Source organism: Carcharodon carcharias (assembly GCF_017639515.1).
Source record: "Carcharodon carcharias isolate sCarCar2 chromosome 40 unlocalized genomic scaffold, sCarCar2.pri SUPER_40_unloc_10, whole genome shotgun sequence".
Taxonomy (NCBI): domain Eukaryota; kingdom Metazoa; phylum Chordata; class Chondrichthyes; order Lamniformes; family Lamnidae; genus Carcharodon; species Carcharodon carcharias.
Window position 1 is genome coordinate 105,163 of NW_024470850.1, and position 24,619 is coordinate 129,781.

At 62.3% G+C, this 24,619-nt stretch overlaps 1 protein-coding gene across 1 annotated transcript in view; it reads right to left on the reverse strand.

The window, feature by feature from the left end:
• Positions 1 to 373: 373 nt before the first annotated feature.
• The window catches only part of LOC121275022 (zinc finger protein 362-like), a gene marked incomplete at its 5' end in the record, with an annotated part of 108,621 nt that continues 84,375 nt past the window's right edge, over positions 374 to 24,619 (reverse strand). The window contains 2 exons of the mRNA XM_041182413.1: positions 374 to 651; positions 2,115 to 2,273. Of these exons, the coding sequence (XP_041038347.1) occupies positions 436 to 651; positions 2,115 to 2,273 (375 nt within the window). The remainder of the gene's footprint in view (positions 652 to 2,114; positions 2,274 to 24,619) is intronic.

Sequence of the window (24,619 nt, forward strand, 5' to 3'; positions counted from 1 at the left end):
AGGAGGAGGAGGAAGGTTGGAGGGGGGGGGTGGGGGGTCCCGGGTTTCTCAAGACCTAGAAAGAGTCGCCGGACGGTGGGATCCGTGGGTCCCTCTAACCCTCCTCACCCCAACTTCGACGACCCCCACCCCAACCCCAACCCCAACTCCACCCCCCCCCCCCGCCCCCCCCAGACTCTCGTGAGGCCGCTCTCCCAAAACCTCCGGTTGTCTTGACCGGCGGGCGGCGCATCCTGCGCTGGAGACGCGTCTCGGGTCATCGGGGGAGGGAAGGGGGGCAGATCTTCGCTGAAATGCACACCCTCCCCCTCCCTCCCTCCCTCCTCTTCCTCCTCTCTCCGCCGGCTCTGAGGGAGGGAGGGAGGGAGGGGTGTAGAGCGAGAAAGAGAGAGAGAGAGAGAGAGAGAGTCTGTCGAGAGGCCAGGGGCACCCTCTTTAGGAGCCACCCATCTGATCGACCTGGAGTGCAGAGGCGCTGACGGTCAGGCAGGGCTCCTTGTGGGACTCAGGTTTGAAGGGCAGGAGGTCAAAGGAGCACTGGGCGCCATCGGGGGCCGGAGGCCGCGAGACCGCGACCGGCGCCGCTCCATAGAGCTCGGCACCTTGCTCGGGGGTCTTGTGTTTCCTCATGTGTTTCATCAGATAGGTCTCCTGCGGGAAGGAGCAGAGGGAAAGAGAGAGTGAGAGAGGGTGTCAGGTCGGAGGGTCAGCCCCTACCCCAGCCACGGGGACACCCACTCCACCACCGCCCCTCACCAACCACCCCCCCCCACCCCGCCCGACTTTGCACCCATCCAACACCCCCCCAGGGACAGGTACAATACAGAGCTCCCTCTGTGAATGGGGAAATCTGACAAAGGGAGAGCATGATAACCCTCCTATAGTCCCAGGGACAGGTTACAATACAGAGCTCCCTCTGTGAATGGGGAAATCTGACAAAGGGAGAGCATGATAACCCTCCTATAGTCCCAGGGACAGGTTACAATACAGAGATCCCTCTGTAAATGGGAAATCTGACAAAGGGAGAGCATGATAACCCTCCTATAGTCCCAGGGACAGGTTACAATACAGAGATCCCTCTGTAAATGGGAAATCTGACAAAGGGAGAGCATGATAACCCTCCTATAGTCCCAGGGACAGGTTACAATACAGAGCTCCCTCTGTAAATGGGTAATCTGACAAAGGGAGAGCATGATAACCCTCCTATAGTCCCAGGGACAGGTTACAATACAGAGCTCCCTCTGTAAATGGGAAATCTGACAAAGGGAGAGCATGATAACCCTCCTATAGTCCCAGGGACAGGTACAATACAGAGATCCCTCTGTAAATGGGAAATCTGACAAAGGGAGAGCATGATAACGCTCCTACAGTCCCAGGGACAGGTTACAATACAGATCTCCCTCTGTAAATGGGAAATCTGACAAAGGGAGAGCATGATAACCCTCCTATAGTCCCAGGGACAGGTACAATACAGAGATCCCTCTGTAAATGGGGAATCTGACAAAGGGAGAGCATGATAACCCTCCTATAGTCCCAGGGACAGGTTACAATACAGAGCTCCCTCTGTGAATGGGAAATCTGACAAAGGGAGAGCATGATAACCCTCCTATAGTCCCAGGGACAGGTTACAATACAGAGATCCCTCTGTAAATGGGAAATCTGACAAAGGGAGAGCATGATAACACTCCTATAGTCCCAGGGACAGGTTACAATACAGAGATCCCTCTGTAAATGGGGAATCTGACAAAGGGAGAGCATGATAACCCTCCTATAGTCCCAGGGACAGGTTACAATACAGAGATCCCTCTGTAAATGGGAAATCTGACAAAGGGAGAGCATGATAACACTCCTATAGTCCCAGGGACAGGTTACAATACAGAGATCCCTCTGTAAATGGGGAATCTGACAAAGGAAGAGCATGATAACCCTCCTATAGTCCCATCCACTTTATACCCAGTGTCAGCATCGAGCACTCCCAGGGACAGGTACAATACAGAGCTCTCTCTACATTACCCTGACAGTGTAACCCCCTCCCCACTTTATACCCAGTGTCAGCATCGAGCACTCCCAGGGACAGGTACAATACAGAGCTCCCTCTACATTACCCCACTCACCGATGTGTACGATTTCCTGCAGGAACTGCAAGCGAATGCCTTGATATGTTTGACAGTGTGCGTCGCCAGGTGAACCTGCAGCGAGGGGGAGTCCGTGTATGCACGGTGACAGTGTTGACACTTAAAAGGTTTGTCCTTATTGTGTTGTCTCCTGTGTGACTGAGAGAGAGAGCGGGAGAGTCAGAGGTGTAACACTGCTGGGGAGCGGGAGGGTGGAGTGCGTGGGGGAGAGGGAGAGAGGGGGGAGAGGGAGTGAGGGGGGAGAGGGAGTGAGGGGGGAGAGGGAGTGAGCGAAGGAGAGAGAGAGTGAGCGACGGAGAGTGAGCGAAGGAGAGAGAGAGCGAGCGAAGGAGAAAGAGAGTGAAGCAGAGAGAGTGAAGCAGAGAGAGCGAGTGAAGGAGAAAGATAGAGGGAAGGAGAGAACGAGGGAAGGAGAGAGAGCAAGTGAAGGAGAGAGAGCAAGTGAAGGAGAGAGAGAGCGAAGGAGAGAGAGAGCGAGTGAAGGAGAGAGAGCGAGTGAAGGAGAGAGAGAGCGAGTGAAGGAGAGAGAGCGAGTGAAGGAGAGAGAAAGCGAGTGAAGAGAGAGAGCGAGTGAAGAAGAGAGAGAGAGCGAGTGAAGGAGAGAGAGAGAGCGGGTGAAGGAGAGAGAGAGCGAGTGAAGGAGAGAGAGAGCGAGTGAAGGAGAGAAAGAGAGCGAGTGAAGGAGAGAGCGAGTGAAGGAGAGAGCGAGGGAAGGAGAGAGCGAGGGAAGGAGAGAGAGAGCGAGGGAAGGAGAGAGAGAGCGAGGGAAGGAGAGAGAGCGAGCGAAGGAGAGAGAGCGAGCGAAGGAGAGAGAGCGAGCGAAGGAGAGAGAGCGAGCGAAGGCGAGAGAGCGAGCGGAGAGAAAAAGCGAGCAAAGGAGAGAGAGCGAGCGAAGGAGAGAGCGAGCGAAGGAGAGAGCGAGCGAAGGAGAGAGCGAGCGAAGGAGAGAGCGAGCGAAGGAGAGAGCGAGCGAAGGAGAGAGCGAGCGAAGGAGAGAGCGAGCGAAGGAGAGAGCGAGCGAAGGAGAGAGCGAGCGAAGGAGAGAGCGAGCGAAGGAGAGAGCGAGCGAAGGAGAGAGCGAGCGAAGGAGAGAGCGAGCGCGGGAAGGAGAGAGCGCGGGAAGGAGAGAGAGAGCGAGGGAAGGAGAGAGAGCGAGCGAAGGCGAGAGAGCGAGCGAAGGAGAGAAAAAGCGAGCGAAGGAGAGAAAAAGCGAGCGAAGGAGAGAAAAAGCGAGCGAAGGAGAGAGAGCGAGCGGAGAGAGAGAGCGAAGGAGAGAGAGAGCGAGCGAAGGAGAGAGCGAGCGAAGAAGAGAGCGAGCGAAGGAGTGAGCGAGCGAAGGAGTGAGCGAGCGAAGGAGAGAGCGAGCGAAGGAGAGAGAGAGCGAGCGAAGGAGAGAGAGAGCGAGCGAAGGAGAGAGAGAGCGAGCGAAGGAGAGAGAGAGCGAGCGAAGGAGAGAGAGAGCGAGCGAAGGAGAGAGCGAGCGAAGGAGAGAGAGCGAGGGAAGGAGAGAGAGAGCGAGGGAAGGAGAGAGCGAGGGAAGGAAAGAGAGAGCGAGGGAAGGAAAGAGAGAGCGAGGGAAGGAGAGAGCGAGGGAAGGAGAGAGAGCGAGCGAAGGCGAGAGCGAGCGAAGGAGAGAGAGCGAGCGAAGGAGAGAGAGAGCGAGCGGAGAAAAAGAGCGAGCGAAGGAGAGCGTGCGAAGGAGAGAGCGGGCGAAGGAGAGAGAGAGCGAGCGAAGGAGAGAGAGAGCGAGGGAAGGAGAGAGAGAGCGAGGGAAGGAGAGCGAGAGCGAGCGAAGGAGAGAGCGGGCGAAGGAGAGAGAGAGCGAGCGAAGGAGAGAGAGAGCGGAGAGGGTGAGCGAGCGAAGGAGAGAGAGCGAGCGAAGGAGAGAGAGAGCGAACGAAGGAGAGAGAGAGCGAACGAAGGAGAGAGTGAGCGAAGGAGAGAGAGAGCGAGCGAAGGAGAGAGAGAGCGAGCGAAGGAGAGAGAGAGCGAGCGGAGAAAAAGAGCGAGCGAAGGAGAGCGTGCGAAGGAGAGAGAGCGAGCGAAGGAGAGAGAGCGAGCGAAGGAGAGAGAGCGAGCGAAGGAGAGAGAGCGAGCGAAGGAGAGAGCGGGCGAAGGAGAGAGCGGGCGAAGGAGAGAGAGAGCGAGCGAAGGAGAGAGAGAGCGAGGGAAGGAGAGAGAGAGCGAGGGAAGGAGAGCGAGAGCGAGCGAAGGAGAGAGCGGGCGAAGGAGAGAGAGAGCGAGCGAAGGAGAGAGCGGAGAGGGTGAGCGAGCGAAGGAGAGAGAGAGCGAGCGAAGGAGAGAGAGAGCGAACGAAGGAGAGAGCGAGCGAAGGAGAGAGAGAGCGAGCGAAGGAGAGAGAGAGCGAGCGAAGGAGAGAGAGAGCGAGCGAAGGAGAGAGAGAGCGAGCGAAGGAGAGAGAGCGAGCGGAGAAAAAGAGCGAGCGAAGGAGAGCGTGCGAAGGAGAGAGAGCGAGCGAAGGAGAGAGAGCGAGCGAAGGAGAGAGAGCGAGCGAAGGAGAGAGAGCGAGCGAAGGAAAGAGAGCGAGCAAAGGAGAGAGAGCGAGCGAAGGAGAGAGAGCGCGAGTGAAGGAGATAGAGCGCGAGGGAAGGAGAGAGCGAGCGAAGGAGAGAGAGAGAGCGAGCAAAGGTGAGAGAGAGAATGAAGCAGAGAGAGAGCGAAGCATAGAGAGAGCAATGCAGAGAGAGAGCGAGTGAAGGGAGAGAGCGAGCGAAGGAGAGAGAGCGAGCGGAGAGAGAGCGAGGGAAGGAGAGAGAGCGAGCGAAGGAGAGAGAGAGCAAGCGAAGGAGAGAGAGAGCGAGCGAAGGAGAGAGAGAGCGAGCGAAGGAGAGAGAGCGAGCGAAGGAGAGAGCGAGCGAGGGAAGGAGAGAGCGAGCGAGGGAAGGAGAGAGCGAGCGAGGGAAGGAGAGAGCGAGCGAGGGAAGGAGAGAGCGAGCGAGGGAAGGAGAGAGCGAGCGAGGGAAGGAGAGAGCGAGCGAGGGAAGGAGAGAGCGAGCGAAGGAAGGAGAGAGCGAGCGAAGGAAGGAGAGAGCGAGCGAAGGAGTGAGCGAGCGAAGGAAGGAGAGAGCGAGCGAAGGAGAGAGAGAGCGAGCGAAGGAGAGAGAGAGCGAGCGAAGGAGAGAGAGAGCGAGCGAAGGAGAGAGCGAGCGAAGGAGAGAGCGAGCGAAGGAGAGAGAGAGCGAGGGAAGGAGAGAGCGAGGGAAGGAGAGAGAGAGCGAGGGAAGGAGAGAGCGAGGGAAGGAGAGAGAGAGCGAGCGAAGGAGAGAGCGAGCGAAGGAGAGCGAGCGAAGGAGAGAGAGCGAGCGAAGGAGAGAGAAAACGAGCGGAGAGAGAGAGCGAGCGGAGAGAGAGAGCGAGCGGAGAAAGCGAGCGAAGGAGAGAGCGAGCGAAGGAGAGAGCGAGCGAAGGAGAGAGCGAGCGAAGGAGAGAGCGAGCGAAGGAGAGAGCGAGCGAAGGAGAGAGCGAGCGAAGGAGAGAGCGAGCGAAGGAGAGAGAGAGAGAGAGAGCGAAGGAGAGAGCGAGCGAAGGAGAGAGAGAGCGAGGGAAGGAGAGAGAGAGCGAAGGAGAGAGCGAGCGAAGGAGAGAGCGAGCGAGCGAAGGAGAGAGAAAGCGAGCGAAGGAGAGAGCGAGCGGAGAGAGCGAGGGAGGGTGAGAGCGAGCGAGCGAGGGAGAGAGAGAGCGAGGGAGGGAGACAGAGAGCGAGGGAGGGAGAGAGAGCGAGTGAAGGAGGGAGAGAGCGAGCGAAGGAGGGAGAGAGCGAGCGAAGGAGGGAGAGAGCGAGCGAAGGAGGGAGAGAGCGAGCGAAGGAGGGAGAGAGCGAGCGAAGGAGGGAGAGCGAGCGAAGGAGGGAGAGCGAGCGAAGGAGGGAGAGAGCGAGCGAAGGAGGGAGAGAGCGAGCGGAGGGAGAGAGCGAGCGAAGGAGGGGGAGAGCGAGCGAAGGAGGGAGAGAGCGAGCGAAGGGGGGAGAGAGCGAGCGAAGGAGGGAGAGAGCGAGCGAAGGAGGGAGATAGCAAGAGATGGAGGGAGAGAGCGAGCGAAGCAGAGAGAGAGCGAGCGAAGGAGAGAGAAAGCGAGCGGAGAGAGAGAGAGCGAGCGAAGGAGAGAGAGAGCGAAGGAGAGAGCGAGCGAAGGAGAGAGAGAGCGAGGGAAGGAGAGAGAGAGCGAGGGAAGGAGAGCGAGAGCGAGCGAAGGAGAGAGCGGGCGAAGGAGAGAGAGAGCGAGCGAAGGAGAGAGAGAGCGGAGAGGGTGAGCGAGCGAAGGAGAGAGAGAGCGAGCGAAGGAGAGAGAGAGCGAGCGAAGGAGAGAGCGAACGAAGGAGAGAGCGAGGGAAGGAGAGAGAGAGCGAGGGAAGGAGAGCGAGAGCGAGCGAAGGAGAGAGAGCGAGCGAAGGAGAGAGAGCGAGCGAAGGAGAGAGAGCGAGCGAAGGAGAGAGAGCGAGCGAAGGAAAGAGAGCGAGCGAAGGAGAGAGAGCGAGCGAAGGAGAGAGAGCGCGAGGGAAGGAGAGAGAGCGAGCGAAGGAGAGAGAGAGAGCGAGCAAAGGTGAGAGAGAGAATGAAGCAGAGAGAGAGCGAAGCATAGAGAGAGCAATGCAGAGAGAGAGCAAGTGAAGGGAGAGAGAGAGCGAGCGAAGGAGAGAGAGCGAGCGGAGAGAGCGAGGGAAGGAGAGAGAGCGAGCGGAGAGAGAGAGCAAGCGAAGGAGAGAGAAAGCGAGCGAAGGAGAGAGAGAGCGAGCGAAGGAGAGAGAGAGCGAGCGAAGGAGAGAGCGAGCGAAGGAGAGAGAGAGCGAGCGAAGGAGACAGAGAGCGAACGAAGGAGAGAGAGAGCGAGCGAAGGAGAGAGAGAGCGAGCGACGGAGAGAGTGAGCGAAGGAGAGAGAGAGCGAGCGAAGGAGAAAGAGAGTGAAGCAGAGAGAGAGTGAAGCAGAGAGAGAGTGAGTGAAGAAGAGAGAGCGAGTGAAGGAGAAAGATAGAGTGAAGGAGAGAACGAGGGAAGGAGAGAGAGCAAGTGAAGGAGAGAGAGAGTGAAGGAGAGAGAGAGAGAGAGAGAGAATGAAGGAGAGAGAGAGAGAGTGAAGGAGAGAGAGAGAGAGAGAGAGAATGAAGGAGCGAGAGAGCGAGCGAAGGAGAGAGCGAGCGAGCGAAGGAGAGCGAGCGAGCGAAGGAGAGAGCGAGCGAGCGAAGGAGAGAGCGAGCGAGCGAAGGAGAGAGCGAGCGAGCGAAGGAGAGAGCGAGCGAGCGAAGGAGAGAGCGAGCGAGCGAAGGAGAGAGCGAGCGAGCGAAGGAGAGAGCGAGCGAGCGAAGGAGAGAGTGAGCGAGCGAAGGAGAGAGCGAGCGAAGGAGAGAGCGAGCGAAGGAGAGAGCGAGCGAGCGAAGGAGAGAGAGAGCGAGCGAAGGAGGGAGAGAGCGAGCGAAGGAGGGAGAGAGAGTGAAGGAGACAGAGCAAGCGAAGGTGAGAGAGAGCGAGAGAAGGGGAGAGTGAGCGGAGAGAGAGAGCGAGCGAAGGAGAGAGAGAGCGAGCGAAGGAGAGAGAGAGCGAGCGAAGGAGAGAGAGAGCGAGCGAAGGAGAGAGAGAGCGAGCGAAGGAGAGAGAGAGCAAGCGAAGGAGAGAGAGAGCGAGCGAAGGAGAGAGAGAGAGCGAAGGAGAGAGAGAGAGCGAAGGAGAGAGAGAGCGAGCGGAGAGAGAGCGAGCGAAAGAGAGAGAGAGCGAGCGAAGGAGAGCGAGCGAAGGAGAGAGAGAGCGAGCGATGGAGAGAGAGAGCGAGCGAAGGAGAGAGTGAGCGAAGGAGAGAGAGAGCGAGCGAAGGAGAGCGAGAGCGAGCGAAGGAGAGCGAGAGCGAGCGAAGGAGAGAGCGGGCGAAGGAGAGAGAGAGCGAGCGAAGGAGAGAGAGAGCGAGCGAAGGAGAGAGAGAGCGAGCAAAGGAGAGAGCGAGCGAAGGAGAGAGAGAGCGAGCGAAGGAGAGAGAGACTGAGTGACGGAGAGAGTGAGCGAAGGAGAGAGAGAGCGAGCGAAGGAGAAAGAGAGTGAAGCAGAGAGTGAAGCAGAGAGACAGTGAGTGAAGAGAGAGCGAGTGAAGGAGAAAGATAGAGTGAAGGAGAGAACGAGGGAAGGAGAGAGAGCAAGTGAAGGAGAGAGAGAGAGAGTGAAGGAGAGAGAGAGAGAGAGTGAAGGAGAGAGAGAGAGAGAGAGAATGAAGGAGAGAGAGAGAGAAAGAAGGAGAGAGAGAGAGAGAATGAAGGAGCGAGAGAGCGAGCGAAGGAGAGAGCGAGCGAGCGAAGGAGAGAGCGAGCGAGCGAAGGAGAGAGCGAGCGAGCGAAGGAGAGAGCGAGCGAGCGAAGGAGAGAGCGAGCGAGCGAAGGAGAGAGCGAGCGAGCGAAGGAGAGAGCGAGCGAGCGAAGGAGAGAGCGAGCGAGCGAAGGAGAGAGACAGCGAGGGAAGGAGAGAGACAGCGAGGGAAGGAGAGAGAGCGAGCGAAGGCGAGAAAAAGCGAGCGAAGGAGAGAGCGAGCGAACGAGAGAGAGAGCGAAGGAGAGAGTGAGCGAGCGAAGGAGAGAGTGAGCGAGCGAAGGAGAGAGCGAGCGAGCGAAGGAGAGAGCGAGCGAAGGAGAGAGCGAGCGAAGGAGAGAGCGAGCGAAGGAGAGAGCGAGCGAAGGAGAGAGCGAGCGAAGGAGAGAGCGAGCGAAGGAGAGAGCGAGCGAAGGAGAGAGCGAGCGAAGGAGAGAGCGAGCGAAGGAGAGAGCGAGCGAAGGAGAGAGAGAGCGAGCGAAGGAGAGAGAAAGCGAGAGGAGAGAGAGAGCGAGCGGAGAGAGCGAGCGAAGGAGAGAGCGAGCGAAGGAGAGAGAGCGAGCGAAGGAGGGAGAGAGCGAGCGAAGGAGAGAGAGAGCGAGCGAAGGAGAGAGAGAGCGAGCGAAGGAGAGAGAGAGCGAGCGAAGGAGAGAGCGAGAGAGCGAGCGAAGGAGAGAGAGAGCGAGCGAGCGAAGGAGAGAGAGAGCGAGCGAAGGAGAGAGAGAGCGAGCGAAGGAGAGAGAGAGCGAGCGAAAGAGAGAGCGCGCAGAGAGAGAGAGAGCGAAGGAGAGAGCGAGGGAAGGAGAGAGAGAGCGAGGGAAGGAGCGAGCGAGGGAAGGAGAGAGCGAGGGAAGGAGAGAGCGAGCGAGGGAAGGAGAGAGCGAGCGAGGGAAGGAGAGAGCGAGCGAGGGAAGGAGAGCGAGCGAGGGAAGGAGAGAGCGAGCGAGGGAAGGAGAGAGCGAGCGAGGGAAGGAGAGAGCGAGCGGAGGAGAGAGAGAGCGAGCGAAGGAGAGAGCGAGCGAAGGAGAGAGAGAGCGAGCGAAGGAGAGAAAAAGCGAGCGAAGGAGAGGGAGAGCAAGCGAAGGAGAGGGAGAGCGAGCGAAGGAGAGAGAGAGCGAGCAAAGGAGAGAGCGAGCGAAGGAGAGAGAGAGCTAGCGAAGGAGAGAGAGAGCGAGCGGAGAGAGAGCACGAGCGAAGGAGAGCGCGAGTGAAGGAGAGAGAGCGCGAGCGAAGGAAACAGAGCGCGAGCGAAGGAAATAGAGCGTGAGCGAAGGAGAGAGAGCGAGCGAAGGAGAGAGAGCGAGCGAAGGAGAGAGAGCGAGCGAAGGAGAGAGAGCGAGCGAAGGAGAGAGAGCGAGCGAAGGAGAGAGAGCGAGCGGAGAGAGAGAGAGCGAGCAGAGAGAGTGAGCGAAGGAGAGCGCGAGCGAAGGAGAGAGAGCGCGAGCGAAGGAGAGAGAGCGCGAGCGAAGGAGAGAGAGCGCGAGCGAAGGAGAGAGAGCGCGAGCGAAGGAGAGAGAGCGCGAGCGAAGGAAATAGAGCGCGAGCGAAGGAAATAGAGCGCGAGCGAAGGAGAGAGAGCGAGAGCGAAGGAGAGCGAGCGGAGAGAGAGCGAGCGAAGGAGAGAGAGAGCGAGCGAAGGAGAGAGAGAGCGAGCGAAGGAGACAGAGCGAGCGAAGGAGACAGAGCGAGCGAAGGAGACAGAGCGAGCGAAGGAGACAGAGCGAGCGAAGGAGAGAGAGAGCGAAGGAGAGAGAGAGCGAGCGAAGGAGAGAGCGAGCAAAGGAGAGAGAGAGCGAGGGAGGGAGGGAGAGAGTAAGGGAGGGAGACAGCGAGGGAGGGAGAGAGCGAGGAGCGAGAGCGGGAGAGAGCGAGGGCGGGAGAGAGAGAGCGAGGGCGGGAGAGAGAGAGCGAGGGCGGGAGAGAGCGAGGGCGGGAGAGAGAGAGCGAGGGCGGGAGAGAGAGAGCGAGGGCGGGAGAGAGAGAGCGAGGGCGGGAGAGAGAGAGCGAGGGCGGGAGAGAGAGAGCGAGGGCCGGAGAGAGAGAGCGAGGGCCGGAGAGAGAGAGCGAGGGCCGGAGAGAGAGAGCGAGGGCCGGAGAGAGAGAGCGAGGGCCGGAGAGAGAGAGCGAGGGCCGGAGAGAGAGAGCGAGGGCCGGAGAGAGAGAGCGAGGGCCGGAGAGAGAGAGCGAGGGCCGGAGAGAGAGAGCGAGGGCCGGAGAGAGAGAGCGAGGGCCGGAGAGAGAGAGCGAGGGCCGGAGAGAGAGAGCGAGGGCCGGAGAGAGAGAGCGAGGGCCGGAGAGAGAGAGCGAGGGCGGGAGAGAGAGAGCGAGGGCGGGAGAGAGAGAGCGAGGGCGGGAGAGAGAGATCGAGGGCCGGAGAGAGAGAGCGAGGGCCGGAGAGAGAGAGCGAGGGCCGGAGAGAGAGAGCGAGGGCCGGAGAGAGAGAGCGAGGGCGGGAGAGAGAGAGCGAGGGCGGGAGAGAGAGAGCGAGGGCGGGAGAGAGAGAGCGAGGGCGGGAGAGAGAGACCGAGGGCGGGAGAGAGAGACCGAGGGCGGGAGAGAGAGACCGAGGGCGGGAGAGAGAGACCGAGGGCGGGAGAGAGAGACCGAGGGCGGGAGAGAGAGACCGAGGGCGGGAGAGAGAGAGCGAGGGCGGGAGAGAGAGAGCGAGGGCGGGAGAGAGAGAGCGAGGGCGGGAGAGAGAGAGCGAGGGGCGGGAGAGAGAGAGCGAGGGCGGGAGAGAGAGAGCGAGGGCGGGAGAGAGAGAGCGAGGGCGGGAGAGAGAGAGCGAGGGCGGGAGAGAGAGAGCGAGGGCGGGAGAGAGAGAGCGAGGGCGGGAGAGAGAGAGCGAGGGCCGGAGAGAGAGAGCGAGGGCCGGAGAGAGAGAGCGAGGGCCGGAGAGAGAGAGCGAGGGCCGGAGAGAGAGAGCGAGGGCCGGAGAGAGAGAGCGAGGGCCGGAGAGAGAGAGCGAGGGCCGGAGAGAGAGAGCGAGGGCCGGAGAGAGAGAGCGAGGGCCGGAGAGAGAGAGCGAGGGCCGGAGAGAGAGAGCGAGGGCCGGAGAGAGAGAGCGAGGGCCGGAGAGAGAGAGCGAGGGCCGGAGAGAGAGAGCGAGGGCCGGAGAGAGAGAGCGAGGGCCGGAGAGAGAGAGCGAGGGCCGGAGAGAGAGAGCGAGGGCCGGAGAGAGAGAGCGAGGGCCGGAGAGAGAGAGCGAGGGCCGGAGAGAGAGAGCGAGGGCCGGAGAGAGAGAGCGAGGGCCGGAGAGAGAGAGCGAGGGCCGGAGAGAGAGAGCGAGGGCCGGAGAGAGAGAGCGAGGGCCGGAGAGAGAGAGCGAGGGCCGGAGAGAGAGAGCGAGGGCCGGAGAGAGAGAGCGAGGGCGGGAGAGAGAGAGCGAGGGCGGGAGAGAGAGAGCGAGGGCGGGAGAGAGAGAGCGAGGGCGGGAGAGAGAGAGCGAGGGCGGGAGAGAGAGAGCGAGGGCCGGAGAGAGAGAGCGAGGGCCGGAGAGAGAGAGCGAGGGCCGGAGAGAGAGAGCGAGGGCGGGAGAGAGAGAGCGAGGGCGGGAGAGAGAGAGCGAGGGCGGGAGAGAGAGAGAGCGAGGGCGGGAGAGAGAGCGAGCGAGCAAAGGAGAGAGAGAGCGAGGGAGGGAGAGAGAGAGCGAGGGCGGGAGAGAGAGAGCGAGGGCGGGAGAGAGAGAGCGAGGGAAGGAGAGAGAGAGCGAGGGAAGGAGAGAGCGAGCGAGCGAAGGAGAGCGAGCGGAGGAGGGAGAGAGCGAGCGGAGGAGGGAGAGAGCGAGCGGAGGAGGGAGAGAGCGAGCGGAGGAGGCAGAGACCGAGCGGAGGAGGCAGAGACCGAGCGGAGGAGGCAGAGAGCGAGCGAAGGAGAGAGCGAGCGAAGGAGAGAGCGAGCGAAGGAGAGAGCGAGCGAAGGAGAGAGCGAGCGAAGGAGAGAGCGAGCGAAGGAGAGAGCGAGCGAAGGAGAGAGCGAGCGAAGGAGAGAGCGAGCGAAGGAGAGAGCGAGCGAAGGAGAGAGCGAGCGAAGGAGAGAGCGAGCGAAGGAGAGAGCGAGCGAAGGAGAGAGCGAGCGAAGGAGAGAGCGAGCGAAGGAGAGAGCGAGCGAAGGAGAGAGCGAGCGAAGGAGAGAGCGAGCGAGCGAAGGAGAGAGCGAGCGAGCGAAGGAGGGAGAGAACGAGCGAAGGAGGGAGAGAGCGAGCGAAGGAGGGAGAGAGCGAGCGAAGGAGAGAGAGAGCGAGCGAAGGAGAGAGCGAGAGAGCGAGCGAAGGAGAGAGAGAGCGAGCGAAGGAGAGAGAGAGCGAGTGAAGGAGAGAGAGAGCGAGCGAAAGAGAGAGAGAGCGCGCGGAGAGAGAGAGAGCAAAGGAGAGAGCGAGCGAAGGAGAGAGAGAGCGAGCGAAGGAGGGAGAGAGCGAGCGAAGGAGGGAGAGAGCGAGCGAAGGAGAGAGAGAGCGAGCGAAGGAGAGAGAGAGCGAGCGAAGGAGAGAGAGAGCGAGCGAAGGAGAGAGAGAGCGAGCGAAGGAGAGAGAGAGCGAGCGAAGGAGAGAGAGAGCGAGCGAAAGAGAGAGCGAGCGAAAGAGAGCGAGCGAAAGAGAGAGCGAGCGAAAGAGAGAGAGAGCGCGCGGAGAGAGAGAGAGAGCGAAGGAGAGAGCGAGCGAAGGAGAGAGAGAGCGAGGGAAGGAGCGAGCGAGGGAAGGAGCGAGCGAGGGAAGGAGAGAGCGAGCGAGGGAAGGATAGAGAGAGCGAGGGAAGGAGAGAGCGAGCGAGGGAAGGAAGGAGAGAGCGAGCGAGGGAAGGAGAGAGCGAGCGAGGGAAGGAGAGAGCGAGCGAGGGAAGGAGAGAGCGAGCGAGGGAAGGAGAGAGCGAGCGAGGGAAGGAGAGAGCGAGCGAGGGAAGGAGAGAGCGAGCGAGGGAAGGAGAGAGCGAGCGAAGGAGAGAGAGAGCGAGCGAAGGAGAGAGAGAGCGAGCGAAGGAGAGAGAGAGCGAGCGAAGGAGAGAAAAAGCGAGCGAAGGAGAGAAAAAGCGAGCGAAGGAGAGGGAGAGCGAGCGAAGGAGAGGGAGAGCGAGCGAAGGAGAGAGAGAGCGAGCGAAGGAGAGAGAGAGCGAGCGAAGGAGAGAGAGAGCAAGCGAAGGAGAGAGAGAGCAAGCGAAGGAGAGAGCGAGCGAGCGGAGAGAGAGCACGAGCGAAGGAGAGCGCGAGCGAAGGAGAGAGAGCGCGAGTGAAGGAAACAGAGCGCGTGAAGGAAACAGAGCGCGAGCGAAGGAAACAGAGCGCGAGCGAAGGAAACAGAGCGCGAGCGAAGGAAATAGAGAGCGAGCGAAGGAGAGAGAGCGAGCGAAGGAGAGAGAGCGAGCGAAGGAGAGAGAGCGAGCGGAGAGAGAGAGAGCGAGCAGAGAGAGAGAGAGCGAGCAGAGAGAGCGAGCGAAGGAGAGAGAGCGCGAGCGAAGGAGAGAGAGCGCGAGCGGAGAGAGAGCGCGAGCGAAGGAGAGCGAGCGAAGGAGGGAGAGAGCGAGCGAAGGAGAGAGAGAGCGAGCGAAGGAGAGAGAGAGCGAGCGAAGGAGAGAGCGAGAGAGCGAGCGAAGGAGAGAGAGAGCGAGCGAGCGAAGGAGAGAGAGAGCGAGCGAGCGAAGGAGAGAGAGAGCGAGCGAAGGAGAGAGCGAGCGGTGAGAGAGCGAGCGAAAGAGAGAGCGCGCGGAGAGAGAGAGAGCGAAGGAGAGAGCGAGGGAAGGAGAGAGAGAGCGAGGGAAGGAGCGAGCGAGGGAAGGAGAGAGCGAGCGAGGGAAGGAGAGAGCGAGCGAGTGAAGGAGAGAGCGAGCGAGGGAAGGAGAGCGAGCGAGGGAAGGAGAGAGCGAGCGAGGGAAGGAGAGAGCGAGCGAGGGAAGGAGAGAGCGAGCGAAGGAGAGAGAGAGCGAGCGAAGGAGAGAGAGAGCGAGCGAAGGAGAGAGAGAGCGAGCGAAGGAGAGAGAGAGCGAGCGAAGGAGAGAAAAAGCGAGCGAAGGAGAGGGAGAGCGAGCGAAGGAGAGGGAGAGCGAGCGAAGGAGAGGGAGAGCGAGCGAAGGAGAGAGCGAGCGAAGGAGAGAGAGCGAGCGAAGGAGAGAGAGAGCGAGCGAAGGAGAGAGAGAGCGAGCGAAGGAGAGAGAGAGCGAGCGAAGGAGAGAGAGAGCGAGCGGAGAGAGAGCACGAGCGAAGGAGAGCGCGAGCGAAGGAGAGAGAGCGCGAGTGAAGGAGAGAGAGCGCGAGCGAAGGAGAGAGAGCGCGAGCGAAGGAAAAAGAGCGCGAGCGAAGGAAAAAGAGCGCGAGCGAAGGAAATAGAGCGTGAGCGAAGGAGAGAGAGCGAGCGAAGGAGAGAGAGCGAGCGAAAGAGAGAGAGCGAGCGGAGAGAGAGAGCGAGCAGAGAGAGCGAGCGAAGGAGAGAGAGCGCGAGCGAAGGAGAGAGAGCGCGAGCGAAGGAGAGAGAGCGCGAGCGAAGGAGAGAGAGCGTGAGCGAAGAAGAGAGAGCGCGAGCGAAGGAGAGAGAGAGCGGAGAGGGTGAGCGAGCGAAGGAGAGAGAGAGCGAGCGAAGGAGAGAGAGAGCGAGCGAAGGAGAGAGAGAGCGAACGAAGGAGAGCGCAAGCGAAGGAGAGCGAGCGGAGAGAGAGCGAGCGAAGGAGAGAGAGCGCGAGCGAAGGAGAGAGAGCGCAAGCGAAGGAGAGCGAGCGGAGAGAGAGCGAGCGAAGGAGAGAGAGAGCGAAGGAGAGAGAGAGCGAGCGAAGGAGAGAGAGAGCGAGCGAAGGAGAGAGAGAGCGAGCGAAGGAGAGAGAGAGCGAGCGAAGGAGAGAGAGAGCGAGCGAAGGAGAGAGAGAGCGAGCGAAGGAGAGAGAGAGCGAGCGAAGGAGAGAGAGAGCGAGCGAAGGAGAGAGAGAGCGAGCGAAGGAGAGAGCGAGCGAGCGAAGGAGAGAGAGAGCGAGGAAGGAGAGAGAGAGCGAGCAATTGAGAGAGAGAGCGAGAGAAGGAGAGAGCGAGCAAAGGAGAGAGCGAGCAAAGGAGAGAAAGAGCGAGCAAAGGAGAGAGCGAGCAAAGGAGAGAGCGAGCAAAGGAGAGAGCGAGCAAAGGAGAGAGAGAGCGAGGGAGGGAGAGAGCGAGGGAGGGAGGGAGAGAGTAAGGGAGGGAGACAGCGAGGGCGGGAGAGGGAGAGCGAGGGCGGGAGAGAGAGAGCGAGGGCGGGAGAGAGAGAGCGAGGGCGGGAGAGAGAGAGCGAGGCCGGGAGAGAGAGAGCGAGGGCGGGAGAGAGAGAGCGAGGGCGGGAGAGAGAGAGCGAGGGCGGGAGAGAGAGAGCGAGGGCGGAGAGAGAGAGCGAGGGCGGGAGAGAGAGAGCGAGGGCGGGAGAGAGAGAGCGAGGGCGGGAGAGAGAGCGCGAGGGCGGGAGAGAGAGCGCGAGGGCGGGAGAGAGAGAGCGAGGGCGGGAGAGAGAGAGCGAGGGCGGGAGAGAGAGAGCGAGGGCGGGAGAGAGAGAGCGAGGACGGGAGAGAGAGAGCGAGGGCGGGAGAGAGAGCGAGGGCGGGAGAGAGAAAGCGAGGGCGGGAGAGAGAAAGCGAGGGCGGGAGAGAGAGAGCGAGGGCGGGAGAGAGAGCGAGGGCGGGAGAGAGAGCGAGGGCGGGAGAGAGAGCGAGGGCGGGAGAGAGAGCGAGGGCTGGAGAGAGAGCGAGGGCTGGAGAGAGAGAGCGAGGGCCGGAGAGAGAGAGCGAGGGCGGGAGAGAGAGAGCGAGGGCGGGAGAGAGAGAGCGAGGGCGGGAGAGAGAGAGAGCGAGGGCGGGAGAGAGAGAGCGAGGGCGGGAGAGAGAGAGCGAGGGCGGGAGAGAGAGAACGAGGGCGGGAGAGAGAGAACGAGGGCGGGAGAGAGACAGCGAGGGCGGGAGAGAGCGAGGGCGGGAGAGAGAGCGAGCGAAGGAGAGAGAGAGTGAGCGAAGGAGAGAGAGAGTGAGCGAAGGAGAGAGAGAGCGAGCGAAGGAGAGAGCGAGCGAAGGACAGAGAGAGCGAGCGAAGGAGAGAGAGAGCGAGCGAAGAAGAGAGAGAGCGAGCGAAGGAGAGAGAGAGCGAGCGAAGGAGAGAGAGAGCGAGCGAAGGAGAGAGAGAGCGAGCGAAGGAGAGCGCGAGCGAAGGAGAGAGAGAGCGAGTGAAGGATAGAGAGAGCGAGCGAAGGAGAGAGAGAGCGAGCGAAGGAGAGAGCGAGCGAAGGAGAGAGAGAGCGAGCGAAGGAGAGAGAGAGCGAGCAAAGGAGAGAGAGAGCGAGCAAAGGAGAGAGAGAGCGAGCAAAGGAGAGAGAGAGCGAGCAAAGGAGAGAGAGAGCGAGCAAAGGAGAGAGAGAGCGAGCAAAGGAGAGAGAGCGAGCAAAGGAGAGAGAGAGCGAGCAAAGGAGAGAGAGAGCGAGCAAAGGAGAGAGAGCGAGGGAGGGAGGGAGAGAGGGAGGGGGAGAGACAGCGGAGGGAGAGAGCGAGGAGGGAGGGAGGGAGAGAGCGAGGGCGGGAGAGAGAGCGAAGGCGGGGGAGAGAGCGAGGGCGGGAGAGAGAGAGCGAGGGCGGGAGAGAGAGCGAGGGCGGGAGAGAGAGCGAGGGCGGGAGAGAGAGCGAGGGCGGGAGAGAGAGCGAGGGGCGGGAGAGAGAGCGAGGGCGGGAGAGAGAGAGCGAGGGCGGGAGAGAGAGAGCGAGGGCGGGAGAGAGAGAGCGAGGGAGGGAGAGAGAGAGCGAGGGCGGGAGAGAGAGAGCGAGGGCGGGAGAGAGAGAGCGAGGGCGGGAGAGAGAGAGCGAGGGCGGGAGAGAGATAGCGAGGGCGGGAGAGAGATAGCGAGGGCGGGAGAGAGAGAGCGAGGGCGGGAGAGAGAGAGCGAGGGCGGGAGAGAGAGCGAGGGAAGGAAGGAGAGAGCGAGCGAGGGAAGGAGAGAGCGAGCGAGGGAAGGAGAGAGCGAGCGAGGGAAGGAGAGAGCGAGCGAGGGAAGGAGAGAGCGAGCGAGGGAAGGAGAGAGCGAGCGAGGGAAGGAGAGAGCGAGCGAGGGAAGGAGAGAGCGAGCGAGGGAAGGAGAGAGCGAGCGAGGGAAGGAGAGAGCGAGCGAGGGAAGGAGAGAGCGAGCGAGGGAAGGAGAGAGCGAGCGAAGGAGAGAGAGCGCGAGCGAAGGAGAGAAAAAGCGAGCGAAGAAGAGGGAGAGCGAGCGAAGGAGAGGGAGAGCGAGCGAAGGAGAGAGAGAGCGAGCGAAGGAGAGAGAGAGCGAGCGAAGGAGAGAGAGAGCGAGCGAAGAAGAGAGAGAGCAAGCGAAGGAGAGAGCGAGCGAAGGAGAGAGAGAGCGAGTGAAGGAAACAGAGCGCGAGTGAAGGAAACAGAGCGCGAGTGAAGGAAACAGAGCGCGAGTGAAGGAAACAGAGCGCGAGCGAAGGAAACAGAGCGCGAGCGAAGGAAACAGAGCGCGAGCGAAGGAAACAGAGCGCGAGCGAAGGAGAGAGAGCGAGCGAAGGAGAGAGAGCGAGCGAAGGAGAGAGAGCGAGCGAAGGAGAGAGAGCGAGCGGAGAGAGAGAGAGCGAGCAGAGAGAGAGAGAGCGAGCAGAGAGAGCGAGCGAAGGAGAGAGAGCGCGAGCGAAGGAGAGAGAGCGCGAGCGGAGAGAGAGCGCGAGCGAAGTAGAGCGAGCGAAGGAGGGAGAGAGCGAGCGAAGGAGAGAGAGAGCGAGCGAAGGAGAGAGAGCGAGCGAAGGAGAGAGCGAGAGAGCGAGCGGAGAGAGAGAGCGAGCGAAGGAGAGAGCGAGCGAGCGAAGGAGAGAGCGAGCGAAGGAGAGAGAGAGCGAGCGAAAGAGAGAGCGCGCGGAGAGAGAGAGAGAGCGAAGGAGAGAGAGAGAGAGCGAAGGAGAGAGCGAGGGAAGGAGAGAGAGAGCGAGGGAAGGAGAGAGCGAGCGAGGGAAGGAGAGAGCGAGCGAGGGAAGGAGAGAGCGAGCGAGGGAAGGAGAGAGCGAGCGAGGGAAGGAGAGAGCGAGCGAGGGAAGGAGAGCGAGCGAGGGAAGGAGAGCGAGCGAGGGAAGGAGAGAGCGAGCGAGGGAAGGAGAGAGCGAGCGAAGGAGAGAGCGAGCGAAGGAGAGAGAGAGCGAGCGAAGGAGAGAGCGAGCGAAGGAGAGAGAGAGCGAGCGAAGGAGAGAAAAAGCGAGCGAAGGAGAGGGAGAGCGAGCGAAGGAGAGGGAGAGCGAGCGAAGGAGAGAGAGCGCGAGCGAAGGAGAGAGAGCGCGAGCGGAGAGAGAGCGCGAGCGAAGTAGAGCGAGCGAAGGAGGGAGAGAGCGAGCGAAGGAGAGAGAGAGCGAGCGAAGGAGAGAGAGAGCGAGCGAAGGAGAGAGCGAGAGAGCGAGCGAAGGAGAGAGAGAGCGAGCGAAGGAGAGAGAGAGCGAGCGAAGGAGAGAGAGCGAGCGAAGGAGAGAGCGAGCGAGCGAAGGAGAGAGCGAGCGAGCGAAGGAGAGAGCGAGCGAAGGAGAGAGAGAGCGAGCGAAAGAGAGAGCGCGCGGAGAGAGAGAGAGCGAAGGAGAGAGCGAGGGAAGGAGAGAGAGAGCGAGGGAAGGAGCGAGCGAGGGAAGGAGAGAGCGAGCGAGGGAAGGAGAGAGCGAGCGAGGGAAGGAGAGAGCGAGCGAGGGAAGGAGAGAGCGAGCGAGGGAAGGAGAGAGCGAGCGAGGGAAGGAGAGAGCGAGCGAGGGAAGGAGAGCGAGCGAGGGAAGGAGAGAGCGAGCGAGGGAAGGAGAGAGCGAGCGAAGGAGAGAGCGAGCGAAGGAGAGAGAGAGCGAGCGAAGGAGAGAGCGAGCGAAGGAGAGAGAGAGCGAGCGAAGGAGAGAAAAAGCGAGCGAAGGAGAGGGAGAGCGAGCGAAGGAGAGGGAGAGCGAGCGAAGGAGAGGGAGAGCGAGCGAAGGAGAGAGCGAGCGAAGGAGAGAGAGAGCGAGCGAAGGAGAGAGAGAGCGAGCGAAGGAGAGAGAGCACGAGCGAAGGAGAGCGCGAGCGAAGGAGAGAGAGCGCGAGTGAAGGAGAGAGAGCGCGAGCGAAGGAAACAGAGCGCGAGCGAAGGAAATAGAGCGTGAGCGAAGGAGAGAGAGCGAGCGAAGGAGAGAGAGCGAGCGGAGAGAGAGAGAGCGAGCGGAGAGAGAGCGAGCAGAGAGAGCGAGCGAAGGAGAGAGAGCGCGAGCGAAGGAGAGAGAGCGCGAGCGAAGGAGAGAGAGCGCGAGCGAAGGAGAGAGAGCGCGAACGAAGGAGAGAGAGCGCGAACGAAGGAGAGAGAGCGCGAGCGAAGGAGAGAGAGCGCGAGCGAAGGAGAGAGAGCGCGAGCGAAGGAGAGAGAGAGCGGAGAGGGTGAGCGAGCGAAGGAGAGAGAGAGCGAGCGAAGGAGAGAGAGAGCGAGCGAAGGAGAGAGAGCGCAAGCGAAGGAGAGCGAGCGGAGAGAGAGCGAGCGAAGGAGAGAGAGCGCGAGCGAAGGAGAGAGAGCGCGAGCGAAGGAGAGAGAGCGCGAGCGAAGGAGAGAGAGCGCAAGCGAAGGAGAGCGAGCGGAGAGAGAGCGAGCGAAGGAGAGAGAGAGCGAGCGAAGGAGAGAGAGAGCGAGCGAAGGAGAGAGAGAGCGAGCGAAGGAGAGAGCGAGCGAGCGAAGGAGAGAGCGAGCGAGCGAAGGAGAGAGCGAGCGAGCGAAGGAGAGAGAGAGCGAGGAAGGAGAGAGAGAGCGAGCAATTGAGAGAGAGAGCGAGCGAAGGAGAGAGCGAGCAAAGGAGAGAGCGAGCAAAGGAGAGAGCGAGCAAAGGAGAGAAAGAGCGAGCAAAGGAGAGAGCGAGCAAAGGAGAGAGCGAGCAAAGGAGAGAGAGAGCGAGGGAGGGAGAGAGCGAGGGAGGGAGGGAGAGAGTAAGGGAGGGAGACAGCGAGGGCGGGAGAGAGAGAGCGAGGGCGGGAGAGAGAGAGCGAGGGCGGGAGAGAGAGAGCGAGGGCGGGAGAGAGAGAGCGAGGGCGGGAGAGAGAGAGCGAGGGCGGAGAGAGAGAGCGAGGGCGGGAGAGAGAGAGCGAGGGCGGGAGAGAGAGAGCGAGGGCGGGAGAGAGAGAGCGAGGGCGGGAGAGAGAGAGCGAGGGCGGGAGAGAGAGAGCGAGGGCGGGAGAGAGAGAGCGAGGGCGGGAGAGAGAGAGCGAGGGCGGGAGAGAGAGAGCGAGGGGCGGGAGAGAGAGCGAGCGAAGGAGAGAGAGAGCGAGCGAAGGAGAGAGAGAGCGAAGGAGAGAGAGAGCGAGCGAAGGAGAGAGAGAGCGAGCGAAGGAGAGAGAGAGCGAGCGAAGGAGAGAGAGAGCGAGCAAAGGAGAGAGAGAGCGAGCAAAGGAGAGAGAGAGCGAGCAAAGGAGAGAGAGAGAGAGGGAGGGAGAGAGGGAGGGAGAGAGACAGCGGAGGGAGAGAGCGAGGAGGGAGGGAGGGAGAGAGCGAGGGCGGGAGAGAGAGCAAAGGCGGGGGAGAGAGCGAGGGCGGGAGAGAGAGAGCGAGGGCGGGAGAGAGAGCGAGGGCGGGAGAGAGAGCGAGGGCGGGAGAGAGAGCGAGGGCGGGAGAGAGAGCGAGGGCGGGAGAGAGAGCGAGGGCGGGAGAGAGAGCGAGGGCGGGAGAGAGAGAGCGAGGGCGGGGAGAGAGAGAGCGAGGGCGGGAGAGAGAGAGCGAGGGCGGGAGAGAGAGAGCGAGGGAGGGAGAGAGAGAGCGAGGGCGGAGAGAGAGCGAGGGCGGGAGAGAGAGAGCGAGGGCGGGAGAGAGAGAGCGAGGGCGGGAGAGAGAGAGCGAGGGCGGGAGAGAGAGCGCGAGGGCGGGAGAGAGAGAGCGAGGGGCGGGAGAGAGAGAGCGAGGGCGGGAGAGAGAGAGCGAGGGCGGGAGAGAGAGAGCGAGGACGGGAGAGAGAGAGCGAGGGCGGGAGAGAGAGCGAGGGCGGGAGAGAGAGAGCGAGGGCTGGAGAGAGAGAGAGCGAGGGCTGGAGAGGGAGCGAGGGCTGGAGAGGGAGCGAGGGCTGGAGAGGGAGCGAGGGCTGGAGAGAGAGCGAGGGCTGGAGAGAGAGCGAGGGCTGGAGAGTGAGCGAGGGCTGGAGAGTGAGCGAGGGCGGGAGAGAGAGAGCGAGGGCGGGAGAGAGAGAGCGAGGGCGGGAGAGAGAGAGAGCGAGGGCGGGGAGAGAGAGAGCGAGGGCGGGAGAGAGAGAGCGAGGGGCGGAGAGAGAGAGCGAGGGCGGGAGAGAGAGAGCGAGGGCGGGAGAGAGAGCGAGGGCGGGAGAGAGAGAACGAGGGCAGGAGAGAGAGAACGAGGGCGGGAGAGAGAGAACGAGGGCGGGAGAGAGACAGCGAGGGCGGGAGAGAGCGAGGGCGGGAGAGAGAGCGAGCGAAGGAGAGAGAGAGCGAGCGAAGGAGAGAGAGAGCGAGCGAAGGAGAGAGAGAGCGAGCGAAGGACAGAGAGAGCGAGCAAAGGAGAGAGCGAGCAAAGGAGAGAAAGAGCGAGCAAAGGAGAGAGCGAGCAAAGGAGAGAGCGAGCAAAGGAGAGAGAGAGCGAGGGAGGGAGAGAGCGAGGGAGGGAGGGAGAGAGTAAGGGAGGGAGACAGCGAGGCGGGAGAGAGAGAGCGAGGGCGGGAGAGAGAGAGCGAGGGCGGGAGAGAGAGCGAGGGGCGGGAGAGAGAGAGCGAGGGCGGGAGAGAGAGAGCGAGGGGCGGGAGAGAGAGAGCGAGGGCGGGAGAGAGAGAGCGAGGGGCGGGAGAGAGAGAGCGAGGGGCGGGAGAGAGAGAGCGAGGGCGGGGAGAGAGAGAGCGAGGGCGGGAGAGAGAGAGCGAGGGCGGGAGAGAGAGAGCGAGGGCGGGAGAGAGAGAGCGAGGGCGGGAGAGAGAGAGCGAGGACGGGAGAGAGAGAGCAAGGACGGGAGAGAGAGAGCGAGGGCGGGAGAGAGAGCGAGGGCGGGAGAGAGAGAGCGAGGGCTGGAGAGAGAGAGAGAGAGAGCGAGGGCGGGAGAGAGAGCGAGGGCTGGAGAGAGCGAGAGAGAGCGAGGGCTGGAGAGAGAGCGCGGGCTGGAGAGAGAGCGAGGGCTGGAGAGAGAGAGCGAGGGCTGGAGAGTGAGCGAGGGCTGGAGAGTGAGCGAGGGCTGGAGAGCGAGAGGCGAGGGGCGGGAGAGAGAGAGCGAGGGCGGGAGAGAGAGAGCGAGGGCGGGAGAGAGAGAGCGAGGGCGGGAGAGAGAGAGCGAGGGCGGGAGAGAGAGAGCGAGGGCGGGAGAGAGAGAGCGAGGGCGGGAGAGAGAGAGCGAGGGCGGGAGAGAGAGAGCGAGGGGCGGAGAGAGAGAGCGAGGGCGGGAGAGAGAGAGCGAGGGCGGGAGAGAGAGAGCGAGGGCGGGAGAGAGAGAGCGAGGGCGGGGAGAGAGAGCGAGCGAAGGAGAGAGAGAGCGAGCGAAGGAGAGAGAGAGCGAAGGAGAGAGAGAGCGAGCGAAGGAGAGAGAGAGCGAGCAAAGGAGAGAGAGAGCGAGCAAAGGAGAGAGAGAGCGAGCAAAGGAGAGAGAGAGCGAGCAAAGGAGAGAGAGAGCGAGCAAAGGAGAGAGAGAGCGAGCAAAGGAGAGAGAGAGAGAGGGAGGGAGAGAGGGAGGGAGAGAGACAGCGGAGGGAGAGAGCGAGGAGGGAGGGAGGGAGAGAGCGAGGGCGGGAGAGAGAGCAAAGCGGGGAGAGAGCGAGGGCGGGAGAGAGAGAGCGAGGGCGGGAGAGAGAGCGAGGGCGGGAGAGAGAGCGAGGGCGGGAGAGAGAGCGAGGGCGGGAGAGAGAGCGAGGGCGGGAGAGAGAGCGAGGGCGGGAGAGAGAGCGAGGGCGGGAGAGAGAGAGCGAGGGCGGGAGAGAGAGAGCGAGGGCGGGAGAGAGAGAGCGAGGGCGGGAGAGAGAGAGCGAGGGCGGGAGAGAGAGAGCGAGGGAGGGAGAGAGAGAGCGAGGGGCGGGAGAGAGAGAGCGAGGGCGGGAGAGAGAGAGCGAGGGCGGGGAGAGAGAGAGCGAGGGCGGGAGAGAGAGAGCGAGGGCGGGAGAGAGAGCGCGAGGGCGGGAGAGAGAGAGCGAGGGCGGGAGAGAGAGAGCGAGGGCGGGAGAGAGAGAGCGAGGGCGGGAGAGAGAGAGCGAGGACGGGAGAGAGAGAGCGAGGGCGGGAGAGAGAGCGAGGGCGGGAGAGAGAAAGCGAGGGCGGGAGAGAGAGAGCGAGGGCGGGAGAGAGAGCGAGGGCGGGAGAGAGAGCGAGGGCGGGAGAGAGAGCGAGGGCGGGAGAGAGAGCGAGGGCTGGAGAGAGAGCGAGGGCTGGAGAGAGAGAGCGAGGGCCGGAGAGAGAGAGCGAGGGCGGGAGAGAGAGAGCGAGGGCGGGAGAGAGAGAGCGAGGGCGGGAGAGAGAGAGAGCGAGGGGCGGGAGAGAGAGAGCGAGGGCGGGAGAGAGAGAGCGAGGGCGGGAGAGAGAGAGCGAGGGCGGGAGAGAGAGAACGAGGGCGGGAGAGAGAGAACGAGGGCGGGAGAGAGAGAACGAGGGCGGGAGAGAGAGAACGAGGGCGGGAGAGAGACAGCGAGGGCGGGAGAGAGCGAGGGCGGGAGAGAGAGCGAGCGAAGGAGAGAGAGAGTGAGCGAAGGAGACAGAGAGCGAGCGAAGGAGAGAGAGAGCGAGCGAAGGACAGAGAGAGCGAGCGAAGGAGAGAGAGAGCGAGCGAAGGAGAGAGAGAGCGAGCGAAGGAGAGAGAGAGCGAGCGAAGGAGAGCGCGAGCGAAGGAGAGAGAGAGCGAGTGAAGGATAGAGAGAGCGAGCGAAGGAGAGAGAGAGCGAGCGAAGGAGAGAGCGAGCGAAGGAGAGAGAGAGCGAGCGAAGGAGAGAGAGAGCGAGCAAAGGAGAGAGCGAGCAAAGGAGAGAGAGAGCGAGCAAAGGAGAGAGAGAGCGAGCAAAGGAGAGAGAGCGAGCAAAGGAGAGAGAGAGCGAGCAAAGGAGAGAGAGAGCGAGCAAAGGAGAGAGAGAGCGAGCAAAGGAGAGAGAGCGAGGGAGGGAGGGAGAGAGGGAGGAGGAGAGAGACAGCGAGGGAGAGAGCGAGGAGGGAGGGAGGGAGAGAGCGAGGGCGGGAGAGAGAGCGAAGGCGGGGGAGAGAGCGAGGGGCGGGAGAGAGAGAGCGAGGGCGGGAGAGAGAGCGAGGGCGGGAGAGAGAGCGAGGGCGGGAGA